The sequence below is a fragment of the Babylonia areolata genome, chromosome 8, assembly GCF_041734735.1.
Source record: "Babylonia areolata isolate BAREFJ2019XMU chromosome 8, ASM4173473v1, whole genome shotgun sequence".
Lineage (NCBI taxonomy): Eukaryota > Metazoa > Mollusca > Gastropoda > Neogastropoda > Buccinidae > Babylonia > Babylonia areolata.
The window spans coordinates 43,901,438-43,929,173 of record NC_134883.1 but is presented as its reverse complement, the minus strand read 5'-3'; the positions used below and the strand labels follow the sequence as shown (position 1 = coordinate 43,929,173).

The 27,736-nt window shown below is 41.7% G+C and overlaps 5 protein-coding genes across 9 annotated transcripts in view; 4 read left to right on the top strand and 1 right to left on the bottom strand.

Annotated features, from left to right (window-relative positions):
• Positions 1 to 5,391, top strand: part of LOC143285199 (acetyltransferase YE1169-like) — a 12,463-nt gene extending 7,072 nt beyond the window's left edge. Inside the window, exons 3-5 of the mRNA XM_076592444.1 lie at positions 736 to 859; positions 2,840 to 2,951; positions 3,575 to 5,391. Of these exons, the coding sequence (XP_076448559.1) occupies positions 850 to 859; positions 2,840 to 2,951; positions 3,575 to 4,001 (549 nt within the window). The 5' untranslated portion in view covers positions 736 to 849 and the 3' untranslated portion in view covers positions 4,002 to 5,391. The remainder of the gene's footprint in view (positions 1 to 735; positions 860 to 2,839; positions 2,952 to 3,574) is intronic.
• Positions 4,879 to 5,813, top strand: LOC143285296 (acetyltransferase YE1169-like). Its single transcript, XM_076592559.1, has 2 exons — positions 4,879 to 4,883; positions 5,387 to 5,813. Exons 1-2 carry the CDS (start codon positions 4,879 to 4,881, stop codon positions 5,811 to 5,813), a joined length of 432 nt encoding a protein of 143 aa, XP_076448674.1.
• On the top strand, positions 5,699 to 8,570 carry LOC143285197 (L-amino acid N-acyltransferase MnaT-like). The gene is made up of 2 exons (XM_076592437.1): positions 5,699 to 5,765; positions 7,198 to 8,570. The coding sequence occupies exon 2, from the start codon at positions 7,367 to 7,369 to the stop codon at positions 7,622 to 7,624; it is 258 nt and encodes an 85-aa protein (XP_076448552.1). The 5' UTR covers positions 5,699 to 5,765; positions 7,198 to 7,366; the 3' UTR covers positions 7,625 to 8,570.
• A 2,285-nt stretch (positions 8,571 to 10,855) lies between these two features.
• On the bottom strand, positions 10,856 to 19,147 carry LOC143284846 (glycine N-acyltransferase-like protein 3). Of its 5 annotated transcripts, none has more exons than XM_076591921.1 (6): positions 19,100 to 19,147; positions 16,968 to 17,060; positions 16,292 to 16,408; positions 14,455 to 14,578; positions 13,598 to 13,712; positions 10,856 to 11,656 (listed from the first exon to the last, which is right to left on the bottom strand). In XM_076591921.1, exons 2-6 carry the CDS (start codon positions 17,043 to 17,045, stop codon positions 11,212 to 11,214), a joined length of 879 nt encoding a protein of 292 aa, XP_076448036.1. In that variant the 5' UTR covers positions 17,046 to 17,060; positions 19,100 to 19,147; the 3' UTR covers positions 10,856 to 11,211. The 5 variants fall into 5 exon arrangements, with proteins under 5 accessions (XP_076448036.1, XP_076448035.1, XP_076448034.1 ...); XM_076591920.1 differs by having other exon boundaries at positions 10,857 to 11,656; positions 18,938 to 19,136; XM_076591919.1 differs by having other exon boundaries at positions 10,857 to 11,656; positions 18,970 to 19,136.
• A 119-nt stretch (positions 19,148 to 19,266) lies between these two features.
• LOC143285196 (3-beta-hydroxysteroid-Delta(8),Delta(7)-isomerase-like) lies at positions 19,267 to 27,499 on the top strand. The gene is made up of 3 exons (XM_076592436.1): positions 19,267 to 19,604; positions 22,620 to 22,656; positions 23,822 to 27,499. Exons 1-3 carry the CDS (start codon positions 19,310 to 19,312, stop codon positions 24,174 to 24,176), a joined length of 687 nt encoding a protein of 228 aa, XP_076448551.1. The 5' UTR covers positions 19,267 to 19,309; the 3' UTR covers positions 24,177 to 27,499.
• The last annotated feature ends 237 nt before the right edge of the window (positions 27,500 to 27,736 follow it).

The following is a 27,736-nucleotide window of genomic DNA, read 5'->3' as shown; positions in this document are numbered from 1 at the left end:
GAATTGTGGTATTCTTTGTCAACATTCACCTCTTCAGTGTAAGAGCCTTCCGCTTGTAATATTTGGATGGTGGTAATTGGGGTGAAACGCTGTTAACGTCGTCTCTTTCGCCGTTCGTACGGAGAGAGTTAAACATTACTTTTACAACAGATGATGGTCATAGAGAAAGAAAGAACATAGCGGATGAGCAAATGTAAGTGCATGATTCATTCAATTAGCGCTGCAGTTTCCGTCAAACCATTGACCACCACCCACCCACCAATACACACCCACCCACTTTACCCCTGCAAAGAGTTAATATGCAAATAGATAAGCATGAACAAGTAAATAGACAAACATCGAGATAAATAGACGTCTCCATAAAAAGCCTGTTTGAACAACTGTATCCAGATTCAAACACTCCACTGTCGGCCGCCGCTCTTTCTCTGTGTCTGGACCTTGCATTTGGAATGACCTCCCTCTTTCGCTTCCGGTCAGGTCTCCGCACTCAGCTCTTTCAAGTCTGGCCTTTAAACCCACCTTTTCCCAAGATAGTCTCCCTTCCCCTCCCACTTCCTTGTTTTCAGTTGTGTTTTTGATCCCAGTTTAGGGTTATGCATGCGGTGTGTGGATGACTGGTGTCAGTAAATACGCTTTAGTTTGTCTCTGCACAAGATTTGGCGTTGTATAAATACTGATTATCATTATTATTGTTATTGTTAACGATGTCAGGTGTCTAAGTTCTCTCGATAGCAGGTGCACCGTGAACACGTGGAACAGATTGTGGTGGAAGGCGTTTTTGGCGTGAACGATGGGGCTGTGAGTGACCTGCTGAAAAACCCAGCCATTGCGCTGAGGAACTCACGGATCATGTTGTCTGGTTGGTATCATTCGTCGTCTTCTTCTTCTTCTTCTTCGTTCATGGGCTGCAACTCCCACGTTCACTCGTATATACGCGAGTGGGGTTTTATGTGTATGACCGTTTTTAACCCGCCATGTTGGCAGCCATACTCCGCTTTCGGGGGTGTGCATGCTGGATATGTTCTTGTTTCCATAACCCACCGAACGCTGACATGGATTACAGGATCTTTAACTTGCGTATTTGATCTTCTGCTAGCGTATACACACAAGGGAGTTCAGGCACTAGCAGGTCTGCACATATATTGACCTGGGAGATCGTAAAAATTTCCACGCTTTACCCACCAGGCGCCGTCACCGTGATTCGAACCCGGGACCCTCAGATTGAAAGCCCAACGCTTTAACCATTCGGCTATTGCACCCGTCAAAGTATTATTCGTGATATTTTGAATTGTTTGTCAACGTCGTCATGATTGGTGCGGAGTGTGCTGGACTTGACTGGGGTGGACGGGCGCATCAGCCGTGTGGTTGAAGCGTTGAACTTTCAATCAGAGGGTCACGGGTTCGAATCTCAGTAACGGCGCCTGGTGGGTAAAGGGTGGATATTTTCCCGATCTCCCATAATTATGTGCAGACCCGCTTGTGCCAGAACTCCCTACGTAATGTATACGCAAGCAGAAGATCAAATACGCATGTTAAATATCCTGTAATCCATGTCAGTGTTCGGTTGGTTATGGAAAGAAGAACATACCCAGCGTGCACATCCCCGAAAACGGAGTATGGCTGCCTACATGGCGAGGTAAAAACGGGTCGTGCACGTAAAGGCCCATTCGTGTACATACAAGTGAACGTGGGAGTTGCAGACCCGGCACGAACAAAGAAGAAGAAGACTGGGTTGGAGATTATGGAATGGATAACAACTTGGCTGGGACTGCTGGGTCAGGGGGGAAATTGTGCATGTACATGAATACACAAGCATGATTGCAAGCACGCCAACGCATGCATGCACGAACGCCTGCGTACACACACACACACACACACACACACACACACACACACAGTGTATATATATCATATATATAATATAACACACACACACACACACACACACACACACACAGAGTATATATATATATATATATATATATATATATGTACATATGCATATATATATAATACACACACACAGAGTGTATATATATATATATATATATATATATATATATATATAATACTGAGAAACAAAGTAGTGCGACAAACAGCTCTTCATCATTTAAAAAATAACTTTGCAAACACGCCTAAGAAATTGTGGGCAATGGAGGGGAGGGAGTGGGGGGTGAGGGGGGGGGGTAGGGGCGGGGACGGAGAGGCCGAAGAAAAGTTCTAAAATGTAACACAGAAAATGTGACAGCCCTAAATTCTCTCAGACAGAGATCCGGGGAACATTTGGTATTCCTGACTCTAGTTTCCTTCCCAAGAAGAGACAAGTCACATTTGTATTTGTATTTCTTTTTATCATAACAGATTTCTCTGTGTGAGATTCGGGCTGCTCTCCCCACGGAGAGCGCGTCGCTACACTACAGCGCCACCCATTTTTTTTTTTTTTTTTTCCTGCGTGCAGTTTTATTTGTTTTTCCTATCGAAGTGGATTTTTCTACAGAATTTTGCCAGGAACAACCCTTTTGTTGCGGTGGGTTCTTTTACGTGCTCTAATTGCATGCTGCACACGGGACCTCGGTTTATCGTCTCATCCGAATGACTAGCGTCCAGACCACCACTCAAGGTCTAGTGGAAGGGGAGAAAATATCGGCGGCTGAGTCGTGATTCGAACCAGCGCGCTCAGATTCTCTCGATTCCTATGCGGACGCGTTACCTCTAGGCCATCACTCCACATGTCCCGGGACGGCCTCAATGTAACCGACTATCATTCTTTGATGTTGTTGTTGTAGCATGTTTTTGTTTTGTTTTGATTTTTTTTTTTTTTTTTTTTTTTTTTACCCAGCGCCAATGTGCCTGAAGCCAGCGCTTCTGACAGTGGCTGAAGAGTTGTGGACATCTGTCATAGTGTATTCAACTGCCCTGCTGAAGGCAACGCCACAAGATTTCAAACCCGTGTGAGTGTTCTGCAGTGTGTCGATATTCATGATATCGACTGCCTGGTTGATTACGTTGAAGGCATGGCTGTGCATGTGTGTGTGTGTGTGTGTGTGTGTGTGTGTGTGTGTGTGTGTGTGTGTACGGGCGTGCCACCGTGTGTGTGTGTGTGTGTGTGTGTGTGTGTGTAGAAACGGGACGAGCAGCATAGAAAGAATGCCAACAGAACAGCATTTAAAATGAATGAAAGGGGGAGGGTGATTATTATGTTATCATGTGTGCCCACGCACGCATGTATAATGTGTGTATGTCGAGTGTATGTCTGCCGGTGTGTGTGTGTGTGTGTGTGTGTGTGTGTGTGTGTGTGTGTGAGTGTTTCGGGTTCCCTGGCTCTTGCTATTTGATATCATTTGTAATCCAGTGTTTGATAACCTGTCTGAATTTTTATGCTCGTATTTTGTTTAGTTTTCATAATGTATACTTCTTCTTCGTTCAAGAGCTGCAACTCCCACGTTCACTCGTATGTATACGGGTGGGCTTTCACGTGTATGACCGTTTTTACCCCGCCATCTAGGCAGCCATATTCCGTATACAAAATGAGTACGTATGTGTGTGTGTGTATGTGTTTGTGTGTGTGACACAGACCTGTTCCGGGGGGAATCAAGGTTCGATCCGTCTCTAGCGCTGATGTCCAGCGGATACACTCCACGTGGGAATTTTCTTATGAGGGATCTTACACTTACTTTGAGGAATGTGTCCGTCACCACCCCTCGGTGTACCTGGAGACGGACAGCGGGCACTACGTCGGGCACATGCTATCGACCAGCTACGGCACCATGGGAATGCTCTACGTCAATCCGGACTTCCGCCGGAAAGGTTACGCCAAGGTCATCGTATCCCAGCTGACTCAGAAAAAATTTGATCGCGGGGAAGATGTCTACGTTGTGGTTGACGAAAGCAACTCGGCCTCGCAACATCTGCACGAAAGTCTAGGATTCACAATCGTGCCTGCCGGTACACTGGTATGGCTCTGGTGTGGTCCGAATCCCTTTGACAAAATGACCTGCTGAGTATTTTGCGTCTTTGTGAGCAGACACCTGTGTCTGGACTGATCAGTCAGGCGTTGGACTCCTGATCCAGTATCAATTAATTAACCAGTGATTAACCAGGTTTGGAGGGGTCCCCGTTTCGGCATGGTGTTGTGTCCGTTGGGAGAGGCGCTTTACGCCGATTTCAGTTTCCTCACACCATCAAAGGTGTGAATAATGCCGGTACCTGACTCTTTGGTTTTGGGAAGGTTGATAGTCAAACGGCGGAAGGAGAGGAAGTTGGGCCCCGCCTTCCTACGCCGAGCCCTAGACACTGTGGATATGAATTCAATGTCCCGACGGTCGTAAAAAAAAAGCATTGGGACCTTTAACCTTTAGTTTTCAGAATGTTCGCATACATGTACATCACTATACGCTGAAAAGTGTAACCAGTATCTTAATGGCGAAATTGAGGTCAAAGCAAAAATTGATTCTATTAGTTTTCTTGGTGTTAAACAGTGCCAGACTAGGAAGATTATATGCTACGTTAATTTGGACACATTCACTAAAAGGAGATTAGGCCCAGGTAACTTTTGTCTTTTTGGATATAAGAAAGGCCATTGTTTACCGTGTTGTGATGCTTCGTTTCGCAAACTATGCTTGCTGAGGCTACTGTGTGGTCTGTTTTGTTGTTGCTGTTTTCAAATTTTCACTTTCAAACTCAGCAAGCTTGACTTTCTCAGCTAAACGATATTATGTGCTAATAATTGTTACAATTTATCATTTGTTTGTTTAGATTTCAATGTGAGTTAATGTGTCAATGGGCTTTTAACGTCGCTCAAGGGTTTTAGTCGTTTGTTTTGTGTTTATCACCTTGTAAAAGAATATAGTCTATAGTGTGAGTTTTCTTTCCCTCATAATGCTGTGAGTAAAGGTGCCGGCTAAACTCAGTGTGTGTGTGTGTGTGTGTGTGTGTGTGTGTGTGTGTGTGTAGAAACGGGACGAGCAGCATAGAAAGAATGCCAACAGAACAGCATTTAAAATGAATGAAAGGGGGAGGGTAATTATTATGTTATCATGTGTGCCCACGCACGCATGTATAATGTGTGTATGTCGAGTGTATGTCTGCCGGTGTGTGCGTGTGTGTGTGTGTGTACGTGTGTGTGTGTGTGTGTGTGTGTTTCGGGTTCCCTGGCTCTTGCGATTTGATATCATTTGTAATCCAGTGTTTGATAACCTGTCTGAATTTTTATGCTCGTATTTTGTTTAGTTTTCATAATGTATACTTCTTCGTTCAAGAGCTGCAACTCCCACGTTCACTCGTATGTATACGGGTGGGCTTTTATGTGTATGACCGTTTTTACCCCGCCATCTAGGCAGCCATACTCCGTATACAAAATGAGTACGTGTGTGTGTGTGTGACACAGACCTGTTCCGGGGGGAATCAAGGTTCGATCCGTCTCTAGCGCTGATGTCCAGCGGATACACTCCACGTGGGAATTTTCTTATGAGGGATCTTACACTTACTTTGAGGAATATGTCCGTCACCACCCTTCGGTGTACCTGGAGACGAACAGCGGGCACTACGTCGGGCACATGCTATCGACCAGCTACGGCACCATGGGAATGCTCTACGTCAATCCGGACTTCCGCCGGAAAGGTTACGCCAAGGTCATCGTATCCCAGCTGACTCAGAAAAAATTTGATCGCGGGGAAGATGTCTACGTTGTGGTTGAAGAAAGCAACTCGGCCTCGCAACATCTGCACGAAAGTCTAGGATTCACAATCGTGCCTGCCGGTACACTGGTATGGCTCCGGTGTGGTCCGAATCCCTTTGACAAAATGACCTGCTGAGTATTTTGCGTCTTTGTGAGCAGACACCTGTGTCTGGACTGATCAGTCAGGCGTTGGACTTCTGGCCCAGTATCAATTAATTAACCAGTGATTAACCAGGTTTGGAGGGGTCCCCGTTTCGGCATGGTGTTGTGTCCGTTGGGAGAGGCGCTTTACGCCAATTTCAGTTTCCTCACACCATCAAAGGTGTGAATAATGCCGGTACCTGACTGTTTGGTTTTGGGAAGGTTGATAGTCAATCGGCGGAAGGAGAGGAAGTTGGGCCCCGCCTTCCTACGCCGAGCCCTAGACACTGTGGATATGAATTCAATGTCCCGACGGTCGTAAAAAAAAAGCATTGGGACCTTTAACCTTTAGTTTTCAGAATGTTCACATACATGTACATCACTATACGCTGAAAAGTGTAACCAGTATCTTAATGGCGAAATTGAGGTCAAAGCAAAAATTGATTCTATTAGTTTTCTTGGTGTTAAACAGTGCCAGACTAGGAAGATTATATGCTACGTTAATTTGGACACATTCACTAAAAGGAGATTAGGCTCAGGTAACTTTTGTCTTTTTGGATATAAGAAAGGCCATTGTTTACCGTGTTGTGATGCTTCGTTTCGCAAACTATGCTTGCTGAGGCTACCGTGTGGTCTGTTTTGTTGTTGCTGTTTTCAAATTTTCACTGTGAAACTCAGCAAGCTTGACTTTGTCAGCTAAACGATATTATGTGCTAATAATTGTTACAATTTATCATTTGTTTGTTTAGATTTCAATGTGAGTTAATGTGTCAATGGGCTTTTAACGTCGCTCAAGGGTTTTAGTCGTTTGTTTTGTGTTTATCACCTTGTAAAAGAATATAGTCTATAGTGTGAGTCCTCAAAAGTTTTTCTTTCCCTCATAATGCTGTGAGTAAAGGTGTCGGCTAAACTCAGTGTGTGTGTGTGTGTGTGTGTGTGTGTGTGTGTGTGTAGAAACGAGACGAGCAGCATAGAAAGAATGCCAACAGAACAGCATTTAAAATGAATGAAAGGGGGAGGGTAATTATTATGTTATCATGTGTGCCCACGCACGCATGTATAATGTGTGTATGTCGAGTGTATGTCTGCCGGTGTGTGCGCGTGTGTGTGTGTGTACGTGTGTGTGTGTGTGTTTCGGGTTCCCTGGCTCTTGCTATTTGATATCATTTGTAATCCAGTGTTTGATAACCTGTCTGAATTTTTATGCTCGTATTTTGTTTAGTTTTCATAATGTATACTTCTTCGTTCAAGAGCTGCAACTCCCACGTTCACTCCTATGTATACGGGTGGGCTTTTATGTGTATGACCGATTTTACCCCGCCATCTAGGCAGCCATACTCCGTATACAAAATGAGTACGTGTGTGTGTGTGTGACACAGACCTGTTCCGGGGGGAATCAAGGTTCGATCCGTCTCTAGCGCTGATGTCCAGCGGATACACTCCACGTGGGAATTTTCTCATGAGGGATCTTACACTTACTTTGAGGAATGTGTCCGTCACCACCCTTCGGTGTACCTGGAGACGAACAGCGGGCACTACGTCGGGCACATGCTATCGACCAGCTACGGCACCATGGGAATGCTCTACGTCAATCCGGACTTCCGCCGGAAAGGTTACGCCAAGGTCATCGTATCCCAGCTGACTCAGAAAAAATTTGATCGCGGGGAAGATGTCTACGTTGTGGTTGAAGAAAGCAACTCGGCCTCGCAACATCTGCACGAAAGTCTAGGATTCACAATCGTGCCTGCCGGTACACTTGTATGGCTCCGGTGTGGTCCGAATCCCTTTGACAAAATGACCTGCTGAGTATTTTGCGTCGTTGTGAGCAGACACCTGTGTCTGAACTGATCAGTCAGGCGTTGGACTCCTGATCCAGTATCAATTAATTAACCAGTGATTAACCAGGTTTGGAGGGGTCCCCGTTTCGGCATGGTGTTGTGTCCGTTGGGAGAGGCGCTTTACGCCGATTTCAGTTTCCTCACATCATCAAAGGTGTGAATAATGCCGGTAACTGACTCTTTGGTTTTGGGAAGGTTGATAGTCAAACGGCGGAAGGAGAGGAAGTTGGGCCCCGCCTTCCTACGCCGAGCCCTAGACACTGTGGATATGAATTCAATGTCCCGACGGTCGTAAAAAAAAGCATTGGGACCTTTAACCTTTAGTTTTCAGAATGTTCGCATACATGTACATCAATATACGCTGAAAAGTGTAATCAATATCTTAATGGCGAAATTGAGGTCAAAGCAAAAATTGATTCTATTAGTTTTCTTGGTGTTAAACAGTGCCAGACTAGGAAGATTATATGCTACGTTAATTTGGACACATTCACTAAAAGGAGATTAGGCCCAGGTAACTTCTGTCTTTTTGGATATAAGAAAGGCCATTGTTTACCGTGTTGTGATGCTTCGTTTCGCAAACTATGCTTGCTGAGGCTACTGTGTGGTCTGTTTTGTTGTTGCTGTTTTCAAATTTTCACTTTCAAACTCAGCAAGCTTGACTTTGTCAGCTAAACGATAATTATGTGCTAATAATTGTTACAATTTATCATTTGTTTGTTTAGATTTCAATGTGAGTTAATGTGTCAATGGGCTTTTAACGTCGCTCAAGGGTTTTAGTCGTTTGTTTTGTGTTCATCACCTTGTAAAAGAATATAGTCTATAGTGTGAGTCCTCAAAGTTTTTCTTTCCCTCATAATGCTGTGAGTAAAGGTGTCGGCTAAACTCAGTGTGTGTGTGTGTGTGTGTGTGTATGTGTGAGTGAGTGAGTGAGTGAGTGTGTGTGTGTGTGTGTGCACGCGCGCGAATGTATTGTGTCATCACAAAAGGTGGATCAATGCTTGCTTGAAACAATCCATGTGATGTACATGGAACCATACAATATGGCTAACAAAACACGCCGCTCGAATAACAGATGTAAAATTACCACGGACTGCTATTGATGTCTTCCTGTTTAATGATGATAATGAGGCAAGCTCTGTGATAACAAAAACATGTTCTGTCTGAACAATTATACAAATATCAGCACACTCACACTCACCCACACACGCGCTGCGCACACACGCAAAAACGCACACACTCACTGAAATTCATCCCAGACATCAACTGAAAACATGTGGCACAAAGAAATTATATCTGTTGTAGCCCAGCAAATCAGTCAGGGCCATAATTATCATGGATGAAACCTGACCAGAGAAAAAAAAGAAAAGAAAATTAGGCTCTGGCACAGTTACTGTCACATTCATGGACATTTCTCAAGGCCTGACTAAGCGCGTTGGGTTATGCTGCTGGTCAGGCATCTGCTTGGCAGATGTGGTGTAGCGTATATGGATTTGTCCGAACGCAGTGACGCCTCCTTGAGCTACTGAAACTACTGAAACTCATGGACATAAACCAAGGACATGTTTCTGACGTTGACCACTCCGTCAATTTTTCGTCCGAAGGTTAAAAACACTAACCAGAACATAATACATGTGACGGAGCTAGTGGTAAGGGGCTTTAATTTTCATAAGAGATTTAAAGAATTAAAACATCCTTATCCTTATCCCCGAAAACGGAGTATGGCTGCCTACATGGCGGGGTAAAGACGGTCACACACGTAAATCTGAGCCCACTCGGGTACATACGCGTGAACATGGGAGTTGCAGTCCATGAACGAAGAAGAAGTTAGAAGGCTTTTTTTTTTTTTTTTTTTTTAAATCAACCAGCGACATGAACATAAACACAGATTTGCAAACCCGCACCACCCGTTGGAGCGAACTGTACCACCCCTTCATAGCAAAAACAAACACACAAAAGTTCAATAGTAAAACGTTAAGAAAAAATCCTTCAACATAAAAAGACTGGTGCAAAAAGGGTGAAAGACCCAAACCATCAACTTAGTAAAAACAAAAGCACCGAACATCGGAAGACGTACCATTACAAAATCTCCCGTTTGCTGATTATATTAAATAGGCTGACAGGCAGTAAGAAGGAACTGGCAGAACTGGTGAACCGCTGGGATGAGAATTTTCTGTTTTGGTTGAAGCAGACAATAAAGCATTTTGAACTGAATTGGATTGAAACAATGGTGATCAGCGCCGAGATGACCAAACTCATAACCAACAGCAAAGACCCAATCAAGACCAAGATCAATGTCAGCGGTCAACAGCTGGAGACAGTGGAAGTGGTTTAAGTACCCTGGTGCCATCATCAGTGAAGAAGGGTCCAAGACCGAAATACTGGCAAGAGATGTGCAGACTGCAACAGCACTGGCAAAACTGAAGCCCGTGTGGGGAGACAAGAACGTCAGCCTCAGAACAAGGCTGAAGCTCCAGCACACACTGGCTCCCTCTGTTTTCTTGTATGCATGCCAGTCCTGCGCTCTTGCAGAGAGCTTCAGACCTTCAGAGATGGATCCTTGCGGTGGAAATGAGATGCTTGCAGTGGGAATGGGATGCTTCAGAGATGGATCCATGCAGTGGGAATGAGATGCTTCAGAGATGGATCCATGCAGTGGGAATGAGATGCTTCAGAGATGGATCCATGCAGTGGGAATGGGATGCTTCAGAGATGGATCCATGCAGTGGGAATGAGATGCTTCAGAGATGGATCCATGCAGTGGGAATGAGATGCTTCAGAGATGGATCCATGCAGTGGGAATGAGATGCTTCAGGAGACACCTTGGACTAGGACCACAAAACAAATAAAGAAGTTAGTATCAAAAAAAAAATTTTTTAAACATGAGATAGTTTTGGTTGGTATAAATACCTTCTGACCACAGAGAACAAGGAAAAGCGATATGGGCACCTGACATGATCCGACGGGCTCTCCCAGACCATCCTTCAGGGAACAGTGCAGGGGAAAAGGAGACAGAGGCAGGCAGCGAGAGAAGTGGATAGACGGCATTACTGCTTGGACAGTGAGGAGCTTTGCCGAAACTCGGGCTGTGGGCTATCTCCCACGACCGCCAGAACTGGAGAATGTTGGTGATGCGTTCAGCAGTGCAGCTCCCCCCTCCCCCCCCCCCCCCCCCCGGCTCCCCCACTCCCCGCACGCCTCCCCTCCCCCCCATCCCCACACACACAACCAAACCAGGTATCAGGACCCGTGACAGTGACAGAAAATCAACAAAACTCATGTGCCGGTTTTGCAGTGTTAAGTACGTCAACAATATTCTAAACAAATGAGTTCCTAAGATTGTGCTAACTTACATTCACCATGTCAAATATGCTACATGGAGTATGATAAACTTACATTCACCAGGTCAAATATGCTACATGGAGTATGATAAAACACACGGATGATTGTTTGTCTTCTGGTTTAAAAACAGTCATACACTGACTTCACTTATTGTTCATCATGGATAGGTACGTAAACAATTCAAGACATTCTCCTGTTGGTTGGCATATGAGCTTATTATACACAACACTTCTTATCCAATTGTGCACGACAACAACCTTTCGGACCACATTTCATCCAGTTAATTGTTAATCCAGGTACCACCTTGAAACCCAAGGACTGATGCAAACTCAGCGAGGGGGAATTCGTCTCTTCCACGAAAACACAGGCGTCGTCTCCACCGTCGAAATACTTCTGGGCCAGATGGGATATGATGACTTTGGCGTAACCTTTCCTGCGGAATTCGGGATTGACGTACAGCATCCCTATGGTGCCGCAGCTGGTTCCCAGCATGTGTCCCACATGAACCCCGCCTTCTGTCTCCAGGTACACCGAGGGGAATTGTTGAATGAATTGTTGGATGAAGACGTCCGATCCATCAGTGGCGAATTTCCAGGTGGAGTTCACAATCCCGACGTCAGCATCAGAAATGGGCCGAATCTTCATTCCCTCTGGAACAGGTCTGGACACAAGACAGCATTGCAAAAACGGATTAGCGATCGAGCCTCAGCAACAACACATCGAACAATGACTTCCGGTTCTGAACTGAACAGCATTACCTCCCTGGACGCAACAAACGTCAACTTATAATAATAATAATAATGGATACTTATATAGCACACTATCCAGAAATCTGCTCTACGTGCTTTACAAAAACGCTTTTGTTAACATAAAACATTACATCTATGTTACATACACACACTAAAATGTGACTACACACACACACACACACACACACACACACACACACACACACACACACACACTGCATACATACATTTTAACATACATGTGTATCTAACAGCTACCCTAACACATACGCACACATAGGCAGGCACAAACTTACATAAACACACGCACACACAATACACATTCATATACATCCATGTAGTTATGTACACATACACATGTATACACACATAGTCAAGCATAGCTAACGCAAAGGAAGTGGACCTACCACAACTGAACTTATTGCTGAGGGAAAAGGTGGGTTTTGAGACGAGATTTAAAAGATGCGAGGGAATCAGAATGACGGAGGTTATCAGGGAGCTTAATTGTCCCACGTCTTTGGCGATTGAAGAGGAAGGAGCGGAAACGGATCGGCGATAATCGACCTACTCAGTGAATGCTTGGTTTATACTTGATGCTGACCATCAGTGATGGCTCCATGCCCACGAAACCTGAACAACCATGAGATATAAACATGAGACACCTGGTAGCTGCTGACTCCGCGCTACAACGAATGGTGCTGGAGTTCCAAGACACTGTCAGTTGAAATAAGAAATACAACAAAACTACATACACACACTGCGGCCCACTCGTTCAAATACCTTCTTCGTGAAATAAATAACATCAAATTTTCGCCCAACTCAGCTTCTGCAGAAAGACCTAAAAGGCAGTAAAACACAGAGGCGTAGTGTACACAGACCACACCTCCTTCAGGCGAACATTTTGAAGTTATTTCAAGAAGAATAAATTTATATGAGTGAACAGCGTGCACGCACGCACGCTCGCATGGACGCACCAACACTCCACATGCACTGACGCCAGCACGCTCTCTGTTTCTGTCTGTCTGTCTCTTTCTCTATCTATTTTATCCATGTATAGATAGATAGATAGATAGATAGATAGATAGATAGACAGACAGATAGATAGACGTGATTCTACTTGTGAGCTGTATGCGTTGCTTAGCTTACTGTTCATCCTCAACGCCCCAAAAGGCGTCAAAGGATTAAATGTTCGTGGCTCTTAATTCCTATGCACGTGCGCCCTGTGTGTGTGTGTGTGTGTGTGTGTGTGTGTGTGTGTGTGTGTGTGTGTGTGTGTGTGTGTGTGTGTGTGTGTGTGGTGTCTGTGTGTGTGTGTGTGTTCGTGTGTTTGTGTCTGTGAGTGAGTGAGTGAGTGAGTGTGTGTGTGTGTGTGTGTGTGTGTGTGTGTGTGTGTGTGTGTGTGTGTGTGTGTATGTGTGTGTTTATACTTGTCTGTGTAAGTGTGTTTGTGTGCATGTTGGGGCGAGGTTAGGGGACTTGGGGGTTGCAGCCAACAAAAAAAAAAAGGTAAATGGACTGCCATTTATTTTTTTATTCGGAAATATATCCTTTTTCTTTATCAGTCATGTGATCCTGGCACACACACACACACACACACACACACACACACACACACACACACACACACAACACGCGCACACACAACACAACACACACACACACACACACACACACACATACGCACACACACGCAATCACACACACACACACACACACACACACACACACACACAATCATGGAAACACAAACGCACAGAGACATGACAAGACACAGACAAACAATCAGACAGAGGTAAAATAAACGAAAAAAAAAAAGTCTAAATCACACAATCTACAACAGCCAGACCACTCACATTGGTTTCAAGTCCTCAGACGATGCCTTCAACAGAAAGTTAGGGGTGAAGGCAGTGGACTTGCCCATTCCCTCTGCCACCGCCTGCAGCACTGGTTTCTGCTGGCTGGAGAACGCTGGATTCAAAGAATCAAAGATTCTTCTAAGAAATCTCATTCTTTTGCCCCTCAGTTTTGGGGAGTGGAGGATACAATACAATAACAATACGTACTCACTGAATCACAACTTTAGTGTCCATCAGTATCTCCGAAACCCGCTATGACGCGCGCGCGCGCACACACACACACACACACACACACACACAAACACACGTACGCATGCATGCACGCATACACGCACGCACGCACAAATATGCGCGCTAATAATAATGATTTGCAGCAAAACAAATCAAACTTAAACATACTGACGAATAATTATGTATTAGATTACACGCCCTTTCCAAGTTTTATGAATCTACTTCAGTAAAGTTGCGTTTTCTTCGCAGCACTGAATAAATTCACAGTAAAGCGAACACTGCTATCAGTGATTTATATTTATGTGGTATCAATTTATTTCGAATTACAATATTTTTAGGACATTCTTAAACAGAATGAAGTTCATCCCCAACAGTTCCCATAATAATTTACTACATCTGTTTTCTCTGTTTTCGCCTTCTCTTCTTCATGTTTCGCTCTGGCAGTTTTGAAGGAGTGTGCAACGTCACAGAAATGATGGTTAACAAGAACTTATATAGGTATACCTAGGTACCCATGAATACCGTGAAACGTGATGTCTGTGTGTGTGTGTGTGTGTGTGTGTGTGTGTGTGCGTGCGTGTGTGCGTCTTTTTATCCATTATCCAATTATCTATGATTCCCACCGCAAAACACCGTCTTTGTGTTCCAGTCCACAACGCTCGGGTCTCGGAGCAAGTTACCCAGAGCCTCATCATCCGATCCATACACACCCACCACCACATTCTGCAGGAAGGCTCTGCAGATCAGCTGCACAGCAAAGTACAAACACTAGCGTCCACTGCAACGTCAAGAGCAACTCTGTGAGACTGTGGAGTGATGGCCCGTAGAGTCAACGTCAGTGTCCGCCTAGGAAGCGAGAGAATCTGAGCGCACTGGTTCGAATCACACTCGCAGTCGTCATCATTTTCTTCCCCTCCGCTAGACCTTGAGTGGTGGTCTGAACGCTAGTCATTCGGACGAGACGATAAACCGCGGTCCCGTGTAAAGCATATATTTAGCACACGTAAAAGAACCTACGTCAACAAAAGGGTTGTCCCTGGCAAAATTCTGTAGAAAAATCAACTTCGATAGGAAAACGAATAAAAATTGCAGGCAGGAAAAAATGAAATTAAATAGGTGGCGCTCTCAGTGTAGCGACGCGCTCTCCCTGGGGAGAATTTCACACAGAGAAATCTGTTGTGACAAAAAGAGTAATACAAATACAAATACAGCAGACATCAGATTCTAGCGACACTTATTAAAAAAAAAACTCTGTTACAGTTTCTGTTGCTATTTCAACAATACATGTACGTACGTGGGCGTGCATGTCGTGTGGATGACGTATTGTGATGTGTGATGTGTTTTTTTTTGGGGGGGGGAGGGATTGGGGAGGTGAGTGGGGGGTGGGGGGGGGGGGGGGGGGCGTTGGCACATATATCTGCATGCCTGTGCGCATGTGAACCAGTGTGTGTATGGTGTGTGGGTGAGGGAGGAGGGGTGGTGGTGTTGTGTATGAGGCGTGGGTGCTGCTGGATGGTACGGTGGACGTTAGTAAGTTTGAGTACGATTGCACTGACACACATATCTGCACGTCATAATAATATATGGGAATTGTGTGTAGTGTGGTGTAAGTGTATAATGTCTGTCTGTCTGTGAGTGTATGCGTGTGCGTAAGAGTGAGTGCTTGTGCGACGGTGTATGCACATCGGGAAGACGAGAGAGAGAGAGAGAGAGGGGGAGAGAGAGAGGGAGAGAGAGGGAGACGTCGACGTAGACGTATTATTCATATAAGCCATAACCCAGTAGAAAGGGCTACACATGGAATTGACATAAAGTCGCATATTAATACAAAGAAAAATTACGATACATAGGCACTGGGTTGTTTAAAAGCTCTGACGGGCGCAATAGCCGAATGGTTAAAGCGTTGGACTTTCAATCTGAGGGTCCCGGGTTCGAATCACGGTGACGGCGCCTGGTGGGTAAAGGGTGGAGATTTTTACGATCTCCCAGGTCAACATATGTGCAGACCTGCTAGTGCCTGAACCCCCTTCGTGTGTATATGCAAGCAGAAGATCAAATACGCACGTTAAAGATCCTGTAATCCATGTCAGCGTTCGGTGGGTTATGGAAACAAGAACATACCCAGCATGCACACCCCCGAAAACGGAGTATGGCTGCCTACATGGCGGGGTAAAAACGGTCATACACGTAAAAGCCCACTCGTGTGCATACGAGTGAACGCAGAAGAAGAAGAAGAAGTTTAAAAGCTCTATGTAAATGTAAAGCAAAGTGCTGAGAGAGAGACAGACAGACAGGCAGAGACAGAGACAGAGAGAGAGAGAGAGATGAAAGAAACCCTAAAACAGGCTCAGTCAAATGTGTGTCGGCGTACAACTGATCATCATGTGTCATTATCTTTGTTCTCGTCATCATCATCATCATCATCTCGTATCAACGAATCCATTGTAGAATACTTCTCACCTGTTCAGCTGCAGGGTTCACCATGGCAACAACGGCCTGAGGGTGAGGCCACTTGTCCACAAAGAACTCCAGGTCTGGGTACTGACCTCCCAGGTGACTCTTCAGCTCTTTGTGAAGCTAAAATTACAACATGATATTCAGGTTATATTCAACGTCTTGTTTTACCCATATATTAACTACCGCTGTTTGTAGTTTTTGTCCTGATTGTACGATTCAGAATACGGGGTCTCCGTGAAGTTCTGCATATTGTGTGTGTGTGTGTGTGTGTGTGTGTGTGTGTGTGTTGTTGTTGTTGTTGTTGTTGTTGCATGAATGCAAATATCCGCTTCTCAGTGTGTTTAAGTGGTCTCTCTCTCTCTCTCTCTCTCTCTCTGTCCTGGTACTGTTTTTACACCAGGCATTTAAATTTCGGGATATCGTAACATCTTAAGATGCTGTACTTCATTCCAGCGTTTATGTAATGTGTGTACTTATTACGCTTGGTTAGATATTTTCATTTTGTTTGATATTTACTTATGTTGTCACTTACCCCTTCATAAGGGGCCTAGGCCTATTAATGAATAAATAATCTCAGTGTATCTGAATCTCTCTCTCTCTCTCTCTCTCCATAAGTGCGGTGCGTGTTACGCAATGTGTAGGCTACGACTAGTTGTTTGCTTTCTGTACTGCAGCTGACCTTAAAGGAGTGAGGGAGGTATTGTTCCAGCCATAGAAGCAGCTTTGGTAGACAAGAGGTGGACAATTTCACAGCCATCTTCTTTTTCTGAAACTAAGGGATCACACACACACACACACACACACACACACACACACATGCACGCACACACTGACACCCACACCCACCCACACAAACACTCACGCACACACACACACACACGCACCCCACCCCCCACCCCCCCACCCGACCCCCCTCCCCACTCCCCCACACATACAGAGGAGAGAGAAAAGGAGAGAGAGAGATTCAGACGGTTTATTCATTTTCACCATAGCCCCATGTGAAGCTTTTTTTCTCTTTTTTTTTTTCTTTTTTTTTTTTTTTGTCACTAAAACTATAGCAGTTAATTATGACATAACTATAATATATCTTAAATGAAAAGCTTTATATAGATATGATGCCAAGCTACGCATAACTCTCTCATCCGTAGATGCCATCAGCAAATTAATGATCGAAATAAACTTGGATATTCATAACAGTATTTCATTGGAGTAAATTATTCACGAAGATCATGTCACACGGCCGCAAAGCATGACATTTCAAAACAAAATGTACTTCATCTTCAATCGATTCTTCAGTTATACAATGGACATAGGTCAGAACTGTACTATATACATTTTAATAACGATATCTGCCGTGGGTGTTTATTTCCGATATACTGATTCTAAATCTTGACAAAATGAGTCCGATGTCTATCCATATCAAACAAAAGATAACTCTTCACTAAATGAGTAGGTAGATAACCTTTTGTACATGTATACTACACGTATCACTCCACTGTAGGCCTACATGGTTTTCCAATTCTGCCACATACAATCGATCATTCGAGTCAGTTGCAAAAATACATTATCTGAACCTACATCTTGGAAATCCGAAACCTACCCAGACCCAAGTTCAAAAATACATATTCGTACATTTGAAAAGAGAGAGAGAGGTCGGAGAGCTGGTGGGTGAGAGGGGGTGGGGGGAGGTAGACAATTAAACAGACAGACAAACAGCGTAAGTCCCGTGAAAGGCACACGATAGGGTATAATACATAGGATATTTGAACATACTTGGGTTACTGCACTCACACACAGCTCCCACAATCCTCTCTCCCTCCCTCCCATCCCCCCCCCACACACACACACACACACTAAAATGCATAAATAGTGTCATACATAGTCTCATAGACGCCTAGGTCTTCAGTTGGACCTTCCGCCAACATCATACACCAACTCTCCACAAACACATGTACACTCAAGCACGCACTTACACTTTCACAGTCACACACACACACACACACACACACACACACACACACACTAAAATGCATAAACAATGTCATATATAGTCTCATATAGACGCCTAGGTCTTCAGTTGGACCTTCCGCCAACATCGTACACCAACTCTCCACAAAGACATGTACACTCAAGCACGCACTTACACTTTCACAGTCACACACACACACACACACACATCAGTACGTAAATACATGTAGTTTCACAGACGCCTAGCAAGCCCCACCCTCCCAAAAAAACACATACCCTGACTCAACCCTTCACGCACATACGTGCATGTAAACACACACACACACACACACACACACACACACCCTCGCAGTCACATATTTAGAAATTTTAAACTCCAGTCCAGTTGGTATCCTCCTTTGATGTATTATATTTAATACTGTTATTTATATTTACATTGTTGTAGGTTAATACTTGTTGATATGCATATACATATTCTCCTTCCCATGACAACTCATTCAATACACACCACAACCTCTTTAGACTTTTTCTTATAATATACTTTTCCTCTGATACATGACATTAACTTTTTTTAACTTTTTTTCTTTTCTTTTTTTTTTTTTTTTTTTTTAACACTAATATTCACATGCATTCCCTTTCCTTTATACACTACTTTACTCCTTTCCGTCTAAAAACACTTACAGTGAATAGACGTTAAACTGAAGAAAACATACGTGTTACGTGTTTTTATCGGACAAATAAAGCATCACATGGCTCTTCCCGGTCAGGAGTTATCAAGCAAGTAATGTCAAAATAAAACTGCTGGTTTCTGCAGACTAAGACAGCCAGGTGAAGCTTCCATACCAAAAGACTGAGATGGACTTTGTATTTACATGTGACCACTGGCTTCCGTCGACTGGTTTCATGCAAAGAGTGATTTCCCTTGATCGGACTACGTGCCGTTCGATTGGCTATATTTACTCGCGTCAGATCAACTAACCTCAGGTCATAGACATAGTGTCTATGCTCAGGTCACGTCAGGTCACCAATTTGCAAGTCAGGTTAGCAGCCAACATGGTAGAGAAAGTCAACCATCCATACTACCCACGGTCTCTAAAACTTCCCCATTTCAAAGCAAACGATAAAGATATAACAGAACTTCTTTCAGTTTTCTTTTCAATTGTTGGAATTTTCATCGTTGTAACATGGCTGGTGACCGGCAGGGCAGCACGCAAACCCTTGTCTCTCACTCGCCGGCTTGTCGTCTGCTGGTTCGTGGCATGTGGCTTCATTCACACCGTGCTTGAAGGATATTTCGGCTACTTCCACGCCACACTGGCTGGACAGATGGACTTTCTTGCACAGCTGTGTAAGTTGGGGTGTTTTTTTTTGTTTTTTTTTTTTCTTTCTTTCTTTTTGGACTTGTCACAGTATTCTTGGTGCGTGCGTGCATCGGCGTATGACTGTATGGAGATGACAAACACAGTGTGTGTCAGCGCGAGAATGGAGTCAGTCTGTTTCCATGGCAACCTGTGACAAATTTTCAACACTTGGTTTGTGTCACAAGTTTCCATGGAAGCAGAATCGAAATTATTGAAAAATAATGGTCATTCTATTTCGTTAATTTTCAATTTAAAGTAAATCTCCAAGACGTATTTCGAAACATAATCTGAGAGTGAGAATGGGATTTTTTTTTTTTTTTTTTTTAAACAATTTTGTACACAGATTTTCACAGTCAAATAGAACATTTTTTTTCAGATGGAACATAATCAAGCTGCTATGGAAAAGATTTTTCTTTGAAAACCTATGCTAAAAAGACCTTTAATTGCCAGTTTTGAATCACAGAATCACAGAAATGTTTGGCTATAGGCTAAAAGCCTTTTGCCCTAGTAATCAGTGTCCATTTATGTGCTTTGGATCACTTGTTGTGAACAAACCCTTGTTTAAATCTGGCATAGTGTATACTATATTTATCTACAGCTCAGTAAAGATTTAACTCTGTGGAAAATACAAGGTTCTTAAACTTTTTGTCAATGTGATTTTTGAAGGCGTTTACCGATGGTGCATTGATGGTGTCATAGGAAAGGTTATTCCACAGATTTATGATACGGTTAGTAAAGAACTTGCGGAACTGGTTAGTTACGAAATTAGTTTTGTTTATTTTGAAGTTGTGCCCTCGAGTTTTATTGTAGTTAGCCATAGTAAACAATGAAGAGGTGGTGCAAGGATCATAAATATTGTGCATGATCTTATATACTTCAATGAGATCACCTCTTAATCTTCTAAACTCAAGGCTAGGCATATTAAAAAGAGCCAGGCGCTCCTCATAACTAAGATCACGAGTACTAATACTGTAATAGTATTACTAGTTATACACTTGGTAAATCTGCGTTGAACTCCTTCAATCATATTTATGTGCTTTTTAAGGTAAGGGCACCATACTGAGTTTCCATATTCAATAATGGGTCTAACCAGAGCTTTGAACAATGGAATCATAATTTCGGGAGATTTATTAGTTATAGTTCTCACAAGAAGACCAGAAATTTGATTTCCCTTTTTCACTATATTATTTATATGTGCCTCAAAGCTTAGTTCTGGGTCCATCGTGATCCCTAGATCTCTTTCCGCTGTTGTACTATCCATTGTTCGAGTTACCCCCTTTTCCTGTATCGTGTACTGATACTGTGGATTATTCTTTCCAAGGTGCAGAACTTTGCATTTCTCGCTGTTAAATTGCAACAGCCAAGTATTTGTCCATTTAACCAGATTATGTATACACATTTGCAAGTGATCTCTATCTTCTGTATTTCGGATGGCAGAGTAAGCCTTGGTGTCGTCTGCAAAAATTGTTACTTTACAATCTACCTCACCAGGCATATCATTTATAAAGTATATGAACAAGGTTGGGCCAAGAACACTACCTTGTGGTACACCACTAGTTACCTTAACCTTTGATGATTTACTACTATTTACACTTACAAACTGTGATCTTCCATTTAGAAAATCTCTGATCCACAATAGTAGCATGTACTTTTCACAAAACAGTTATTAAACTTATTTACTCCAGTTATAAACCTGAACTTAGTTAATGAGTCAGTCAGAAAAAGCTCAGAAATCTTATTACATTCACCTTCATAGTTCGTGGGCTGCAACTTTAATGAGTCAGTCTGAAAAAGCTCAGAAATCTTCATTACATTCAACTTCATCATTTGTGGGCTGCAACTTTAATGAGTCAGTCTGAAAAAGCTCAGAAATCTTCATTACATTCAACTTCAACGTTCGTGGGCTGCATCTTTAATGAGTCTGTCTGAAAAAGCTCAGAAATCTTCATTACATTCACCTTCATAGTTCGTGGGCTGCAACTTTAATGAGTCAGTCTGAAAAAGCTCAGAAATCTTCATTACATTCAACTTCATCGTTCGTGGGCTGCAACTTTAATGAGTCAGTCTGAAAAAGCTCAGAAATCTTCATTACATTCAACTTCTTCATCGTTCATGGGTTGCAACTCCCACGTTCACTTGTATGTACACGAGTACGCTTTTGTGTGTATGACTATTTTACCCAACTATGCATGTAGGTATAGCCATACTCTGTTTTCGGTGGTGTGCATACTGGGTATGTTCTTGTTTCCAAAACCCAACGAACACTGACATGGATTACAGGACCTTTAACGTGATTATTTTATCTTCTGATTGCATATACACACGAAGGGGATTCAGGCACAAGCAGGTCTGCACATATGTTGACCTGGGAGATCAGAAAGATCTCCACCCTTTACCCACCAAGTGCCGTTACTGAGAATTGAACCCAGGACCCTCAGAATGAAAGTCTAACGCTTTAACCGCCCAGCTGTTGTGCCCATCCTTCATTATATAAGATACCATCAAACCTAATTCTGGAAATTACATTCTAACTGCACAGTTCTGTCCATTTTTATAGCTACTATGTAGCATATTCCAATAAGCATCAAACCTGAAAAAGGTGCTGAAAAGTAAAACAAAACAAACCAACAGAAGTTTCTTGTAGTGAAGGAACAGCTTTCAGATTGCCTTGCACCCTCTGTCCTCTTGATACTCACTGCCTGAATGAGTGTGTGCAGCATTTTGTGGTGCTTGCTATGAATGTATTTCAGTTTACATGATTGATTGATTCTTTCCCCTGATCTTTACAAATAGGCTGTGTGTGTGTGTGTGTGTGTGTGTGTGAAAGTAGAGAACTGCATGTGTGCCAGAAGTGAGTTGATGAAAATACACCAAAAAAAAAACATAAATTAAAATAGGAAACTATTAGATATGAAGGGAAATTTAATAAAGATGTGGACACTAACATCCTGTCATTGTCTTGGTGAGGGTGTTTTTATACTATGTTTATTTTGTTCTTTCAGGGAAGGAATATGGAAAAGGTGATAGCCGATATATCAGGTGAGCATTTTAAGACTTGTTGATTCTTCACCGGTAAATACTGTACAGTCAATTTGCCCAGCAAATCCACCAAATGGAGAATATCTTATTGTGCATCTTGTATTTCTTTTTTCAATTTTATAGCAGATTTTCTATGTAAGACTTGTGCTTTCGTTTCAAAGGAGAGTGTCACCATTTTTTTGTTTGTTTGGTTGGTAGGTTTTTTGCTTGTTTGTTATTGATTTTGTTTGTTTGTTTTGAGGAGAAATGGGAAGGCGTTTTTAGTTGTTTTGTTTTTACTTCTGTGTGTAAATGAAGTAAGTCTGTATAATCACCTCCCAGTCTAGATGCCAGTCAGTATGTCAACCCATCTGGCATTACATTTCTCTTAAACTAAATACCTGAATTTTACTATAGCCTTCCAAAAACTGTATGTTTTAAAAAGATTTTTTGGCAGTTACCAGAGTAAAAAGCACCTTTTCACCTCCGCTTTTGATCTTTCTTTCAATATTCGCTGAAAAGACTAAGTGTTATTCCCCTTAAAAAAATATATTTAAAAAAAAGAAAAAAAAGAGAGAGAGATTTTATTCTCTACTCATATGTTTTGGAATTTTACGTAGGTGGTCACATCATTTATGTTGATTATTTTAATGTAGATAATTTCAAATAACAATATTCTATTGATAGATATTAACTATATGTAAAAATGTAACCTAAAGAAATATATGAAAGCTGGTGTGGAAAATGGGAGAAATATATATCTATCCCAGAATTCCGTTTGTTTATGGTTAACACTTTAGGTGTCTGCTAGTCCCAAGGCGTGCCGGCGTTACATTCCTAACTCAGGAATGTTTGAACAGTAATTAGAAAACTACCAAACTTCTTTGTGTTCATATTTTCAGCTGCATCACAATTTAGTAAACATTCTGTTTTATTTCATCATTATGAAACTGCATGTTGGTCTCACCTCTCAAAGACCCCATTGAATTGTTTCCCCATACTTTTAATTTGTCATTTAAAAGAAGAAAAGGGTAAAGTATTTTGTGCGTGTGTGTGTGTATATATATATGTATGTATTTATGTATATATACATTAGATATATATATTTATACATACATACATATCTCTCTATATGTATGTATATATTCCTTTTTTATATCATTTCTTTCCTGTCTTTTATTTTCAGTTCCGACACTTTCACAGTGTGCATGGAAAGAATTACAGCCATCATCGACGGACCTTTGGCCTTCCTGTCAGCATGGGCCTTCCTTGCTAACTCCAAACATCGTTACGTGCTGCAATTGCTGCTGTCTCTCTGTCAGCTGTACGGTGACTCCTTGTATTTCCTAACAGCCATCTTTGAGGGATTCATCCACGGAGAATATTTGCATCCCTTATATTTCTGGTTCTACTTTGTTTTCCTGAATAGTCTGTGGATCATTATCCCACTGTTACTGATCATCGACTCCTACCGGCATCTTTCTCGCTGTCAGGCTGTGTTTGATTCCAATGCCAGTGGAAAAAACAAGAAACTTCATTGATGCTCGTGTCTCGTAATTATGGTAGACGTTTGTATCGTGTTGGTTGGGTCCATCGATTTTGTGTTATACGTGATCAGGTTGGGATTCTTAGCAGTTATTATTTTTTTCTTTTTCTAACATTTTTATCTGACAAGGTCTGTGTTCACTGTGCCATGCATCAGAGTCTGAATAACTCAGTATGTATCAGTTTCTCTTCCAAAGCATTGCAGGCCAAAAGAGACACAGACTTTTCAGAGGCAATATCCAGGTATTTGTGTAAAAAAAAAAAAAGGTGGATTTTTTTAATTTTTTTTTTTTTTTTGGAACCCACAAAAGTGTATGACAATTTTTGAAGACTTTGTTTTTTGTTGTATCTTTTTAACCAGATAACACTCAGTTCATTTGTACATTGCCCAAGTGGGTGTCTTGTGACTTCCAGTGTAGAACTCCCAAGACCAATAAGCTTTGGAGGATGTCCCAGTGTCATTTCTGACATGCGAAGCATGACAAGGGTAAATACTCACTGTGAATGTAAAAGTGGAAGAAATATCATCAGTGATTATACATTTTATCCTTGTTTTGGCTGGTAGCAACCATCAGCTAAATTCTAGTGAGAAGGAGAAACTGTTTTTAAATATCAGTATCTGATATTTTAGCTGCATAGGTAGCAACTCTGTGATATTACTCTTTTCTCAGTTTCTGTATTTTCAGGGCAGTTTTATGCTGAGTTTTGAATTTTTTAAATAGTTATATTTGTATTGTACACGTTTTCACAATGCACACACAGTCACAAGCATATTTGCATATCTTACATGCATTTGTCCATTCACACACACACACACACACACACACACATTTCCTCTCAGGTATTTTTGTCAATGTGATATTTATTTATATAATTATGAAATTGAACTAGCCATATGGTAGGTAGGGGATGTTTTATTTGAATCATTTGAGACTGTTGCTGGAAAGGGGATGTGATGTGATGTGAGTATTGGCTAGCATGGCTAAACCTGGTCAACGTTTAGAGTGAGTGTCCCCTAGATTTTGAATGATGAAAAAAGGGAGTGTCCATTTAATCCATTACTATAAGGCCATTGTAAGGGTGGACATATCCCTTCCCCTTGCAAGCAACACTCTTATAATAATCAAAATTAAATGCATAGCTTCCTACCCATAAATGATCACATTTTTACTTCTTCAGATTTATATTATTTTCAAATCAGTTTTAGAATTTTTGCTTTACATCCTTTTAACAACTTTTCAGGCCCATTTAAATGATTATTTGTATATCAGGATATAATTCTGATGGCATTTATTCAAAAGCCCATTAAAATATGGTAGACAATAAAACTCACATGTGGTTTACAGGCAAGGATACCACCATCAAAAATTGGATCAGAAATCATAATTGGTAATTTCCCCTAATTACTTAAATGAGAAAGGCAAATTTCATGACACTTTACTCCATGGAACAAGAGACAATTTTTTTCTTTTTCTTTTTAAGGATATACCAAAATTCTTTTCACTTAAAATGTTGGTTGTTTTTGCTGCCTTTTAACTTTCTGGGTATCAAAAAACAGCATTACTTGGCACAGCACACTTTTCTTTTTCAAAAATGATTAAAATACATAACTGGTAAAAAAATCATTTTACACAAAAATTCCATCAATCCATGACAACAATATATATCTATTTACCTACAGTAACTGCTACATATGCTGTTATGATAGTGAAACAGATTTTTCATTGTACATGTATGTACAGTAACTGCTACATATGGTATTATGATAGTGAAATGGACTTTTCAGTGTATATGAATGTGCAAATGTTTACCATGTCTCCGTTCTGTGAAGAATAAAGAGTGGTCTTAAGCTGATTTCAGTCTGTTCTCTTTTGTGTGTGTGTGTGTGTGTGTGTGTGTTTGGTGGAGGAGTAGGAAGGAGGGGAGATGTCTCACTTCTGCAAAGTCACATATCAGATGAGGTATCAGTTTAAAAGGCGGTCCATACTGTACACCCGTGTAGGAACAATTTTAAACATTTTCTGCTCCCCAGTGCTAGTTGATCTCATCACAGTTCTGGAAATAGGTTCAGGTAATAAGAAAGAGACATTGACCCCTGTTTTTTGTTTTCTTGTTGTTGTTTTAAACATGTGATACTGAATTTCAGATTTTGTTGTGCAAACAGACTCAACTTCTCTTAAATATACTGATTTTCTTTTTCTTTTTTTTTAATGAATTGTTAATTACATTGGGTCTATTTAAGAGCTGTATCCAGATGAACGTGACTGAGTAAAGAAATAAATGAACAGGAGATGATAAAAGGGTAAATAATTATGAAGCAACATTGCATTTTGTGTCGTTCCAAAGTCAGACAGAGTCTCTTATTACATTGTTCAAAATACCCACTTTGACATTCTAGTTCACATAAACTGAAAACCACCACAGATTTCTAGTTCATAAGACAGGCAAGTTAAAATTTTTATGTGAAAAAAAAACAACATCCCACATAATGCAAAGGTCTGGAGACTGTCAGATTTGAAAGATTATTTAATACACCATCTCCACAACCACATCACAAACGTCCAACTTCATGAATTACTTCATAATTTTATTCATCATACATTGTGTGTGTGTGCAAAAAAAAAAAAAAAAAAAAAATATATATATATATATGATTGTGTGTACTCTTGATAGTAAATCCCAAGAATAAAAACTGGATACCATACCACAAGTCTAAAGGGCCCGTTGGATAATGCATGATATGCTATAATAAAAATAATAATAACAATTATAAAAAAAAAAGTCACTTGTGCTGGTCAGGCACAGACATCAGGATCCCAAAGATGCTTCTGTATGGGCCAGCTGAAGGAAGGCCACCAAGAACTTGGAAGACCCTGCAAGCGCATTCAAGGACACCTTGAAGACAAACCTCAAAGCCTGTGACATAGACATCGCTTCCTGGGAAACTGATGTCCTTGACCACTCTCGCTGGAGAAATGCTGTGCTCTCGTGGCATAAAGACGTTTGAAAACAAGAGAACGCTGGCCATTAAGGAGAAGCCTGAGCGAAGGAAGCAGGGCTCAACTTCTGGAAATGTTTTCCCTTGCAACACCTGTGGGAAGTGCTGCGCATCCAGAATCGGCCTCTTCTCCCATATGAGGACACACACCAACAGATAAGCCTGCCTGCCTACTCATCTGTCAGTCTGACAGGAGACTCCATCTATAATAGAGTGAATAATACATCCAAGCCCAGACATCTTCATTTCCATTAAAAAAAAATTAAAAAATTTTAAAAAATCAGAAGCAGCATAAAAAAACCCATAGTAGAAGTGTAAAAAAAAAAACACATTTACACTCCTACTCCTTTTCTTTTAAATGGAAAACGAAGATATCTGGGTGTGGATTTATCTTTTTTCCTCCTTTTTTTTTTTTTTTTTATTTTTTTTTTTTTTATACAGATTCTGACTGGAATAATAACAAGTCACAAACACACTTCTGCGATATGTATTTCAGTGTTGTTGTTTTTTGTGTGTGTTTTTTTTTTTTAATCTAAAATGTTCTGACCTCACTGTACT